The 2,186-nt window shown below is 55.5% G+C and overlaps 1 protein-coding gene across 1 annotated transcript; it reads left to right on the top strand.

Moving 5' to 3' along the window:
- The first annotated feature begins 556 nt into the window (after positions 1–556).
- pou3f2a (POU class 3 homeobox 2a) lies at positions 557–1,942 on the top strand. Its single transcript, XM_062437445.1, has one exon. The coding sequence runs from the start codon at positions 557–559 to the stop codon at positions 1,940–1,942; it is 1,386 nt and encodes a 461-aa protein (XP_062293429.1).
- The last annotated feature ends 244 nt before the right edge of the window (positions 1,943–2,186 follow it).

Here is a 2,186-nt window from a genome sequence, read left to right as displayed (position 1 = left end):
GCGCACGGCCCCAATGAGCCCTTTGGTACGGAACGAAAAGAAGGAACGATTGCAGCTGTGACGTGGGCGTTGTTGTTCCATTCACAGCGTTCGCCATGGCAACGGGGCAGAGGCCCTGGAAGCACGCAGCCCCTCTCTCTGGACAGCGTCCTGAGGGCAGAGAGGCAGCTGGAAGTTTCTCGCCATGATCGCTGCTTTACTGCCCAAAATATTGTATTTCAGATGCATTAAAACTGAGAGTAAATGGTTTGATAGTTTGTTTTTTAGTATAGGCCCCCTGAAACGAGCGCATTAACATAAATTAAAGTTAACATTCTGTTTATCTTATGCAACTTTTACGCACTATTTTGACACGCAATAAATGTGATAACCTTGTTAATGAAGTTCTTTCAGTTTCATTCACATTTCTTTTTCTTCCAGCTGAGCTTACTCAGTCTATTCTGTGTTTACACTCGGCAGCCTGAATTCTCCCTCCACTTTGTACTCTAGCATGCTGCAGGACTGCTAGTATTGTTGGGCAGAGTGATTGGGGTTTCTGTACAATCTCCCGTGACCAATGAGCGGGGTGCTGTCAGGGGTAACCACATCTGTCAACCGTTCTTGGCCAATAAAGAGCGGAGCGAGGCGGACCACAGGTGCGCGCCTCTGCGTCCCCTTGGCACAGCGCCCGGGAGATGCTGGAGAGAGACGCCTAGCTGCCCCGTGGCGCAAAAGAGTTACTGTCAAAGGCAGCCTCCTTTTAACTCCAGCTATCACTCTGGCTCCAATAGTTATGGCGACCGCAACGTCCAACCACTACAGCGTCCTCACCACCCCCAGCAGCGCGCCGCCGCCACACTCGGAGTCCGGGAGTATGCAGCAGGCAGCAGCGTACAGGGACGCGCACACCCTGCTCCAGAACGACTATAGCACGTTACCGGGCGGTGGACATCCGCTCAGCCACGCGCACCAGTGGATAACGGCGCTGTCTCACGGTGACAGCGGGACACCCTGGCCATCTAGTCCCATCGGAGAACAGGACGTGAAGCCCGCACTACACGACAGTGACCGAGAGGAGCTGCAGAACTCCAGCAGTCTGCAGCAGCAGCAGCAGCAGCAACAGCGACACCCTCACCTAGCGCACCAGCAGGCGCATCACGACGCCAGAGCATGGCGAACCAGCACAGCCACCACGCACATCCCCGGTATGGCGACATCTGAGGGCCAGAGCCTGGTGTATTCCCAGTCCGGTTTTGGTTTGATGCCGGGGGGAGAGCAAGGGGGCATACACCACCACCCCCTGCGGGATGAGGACCACCACAGCCACAGCCCGCACCTCAGTGAACACGGAGGCGGCCCTGGGGCCCACCAGCAGTCTCTCTCACACCATCACCAGCACGGGGGCCACCAGGACCAGTCAGACGAGGACACACCGACCTCCGACGAGTTGGAGCAGTTTGCCAAGCAGTTTAAACAGCGGCGTATCAAGCTGGGCTTCACCCAGGCGGATGTGGGACTGGCTCTTGGGACGCTGTATGGAAACGTCTTTTCTCAGACCACCATTTGCAGGTTCGAGGCGCTTCAGCTCAGCTTCAAAAACATGTGTAAACTCAAGCCCTTGTTGAACAAGTGGCTGGAGGAGGCGGACTCCACCTCCGGGAGCCCAACGAGCCTGGACAAAATCGCGGCACAGGGAAGGAAAAGGAAAAAGAGGACCTCCATCGAGGTGGGCGTCAAAGGGGCTCTAGAGAGCCATTTTCTCAAATGTCCAAAACCAGGAGCAGCGGAGATCAACTCCCTAGCGGACAGCCTGCAGCTGGAGAAGGAGGTGGTGAGGGTTTGGTTTTGTAACAGAAGGCAGAAGGAGAAGAGGATGACACCCGCTGGGGGACAGCTACCAGGAGGAGAGGACATGTACGGGGACACCCCTCCTCACCACGGAGGACAAACTCCTGTGCAGTGACCCATTCTCAGCAGAGCGCGGACCCCTAAAGGAGGTACGATACCCCCTTATTTGTTTGATTCTCTGTGCTGGACCGCTCGGAACTGGACTTCAGCCAGTTTAAAACGTTGGAACCATGGACACACACAGTGAGGATATACAGTGGCACCCAAGCACTAAAAATACGCATAGCAGAGAGCTGTATGGAGAGGATTCATGCCGCGGAACTGCCAAGCATATTGGGATACGGCTGGTGTGTGCTAAC

The sequence above is a fragment of the Scomber scombrus genome, chromosome 17 (genome assembly GCF_963691925.1).
Source record: "Scomber scombrus chromosome 17, fScoSco1.1, whole genome shotgun sequence".
Taxonomy (NCBI): Eukaryota; Metazoa; Chordata; class Actinopteri; order Scombriformes; family Scombridae; genus Scomber; species Scomber scombrus.
This window is presented reverse-complemented; position numbering and strand designations above follow the sequence as displayed.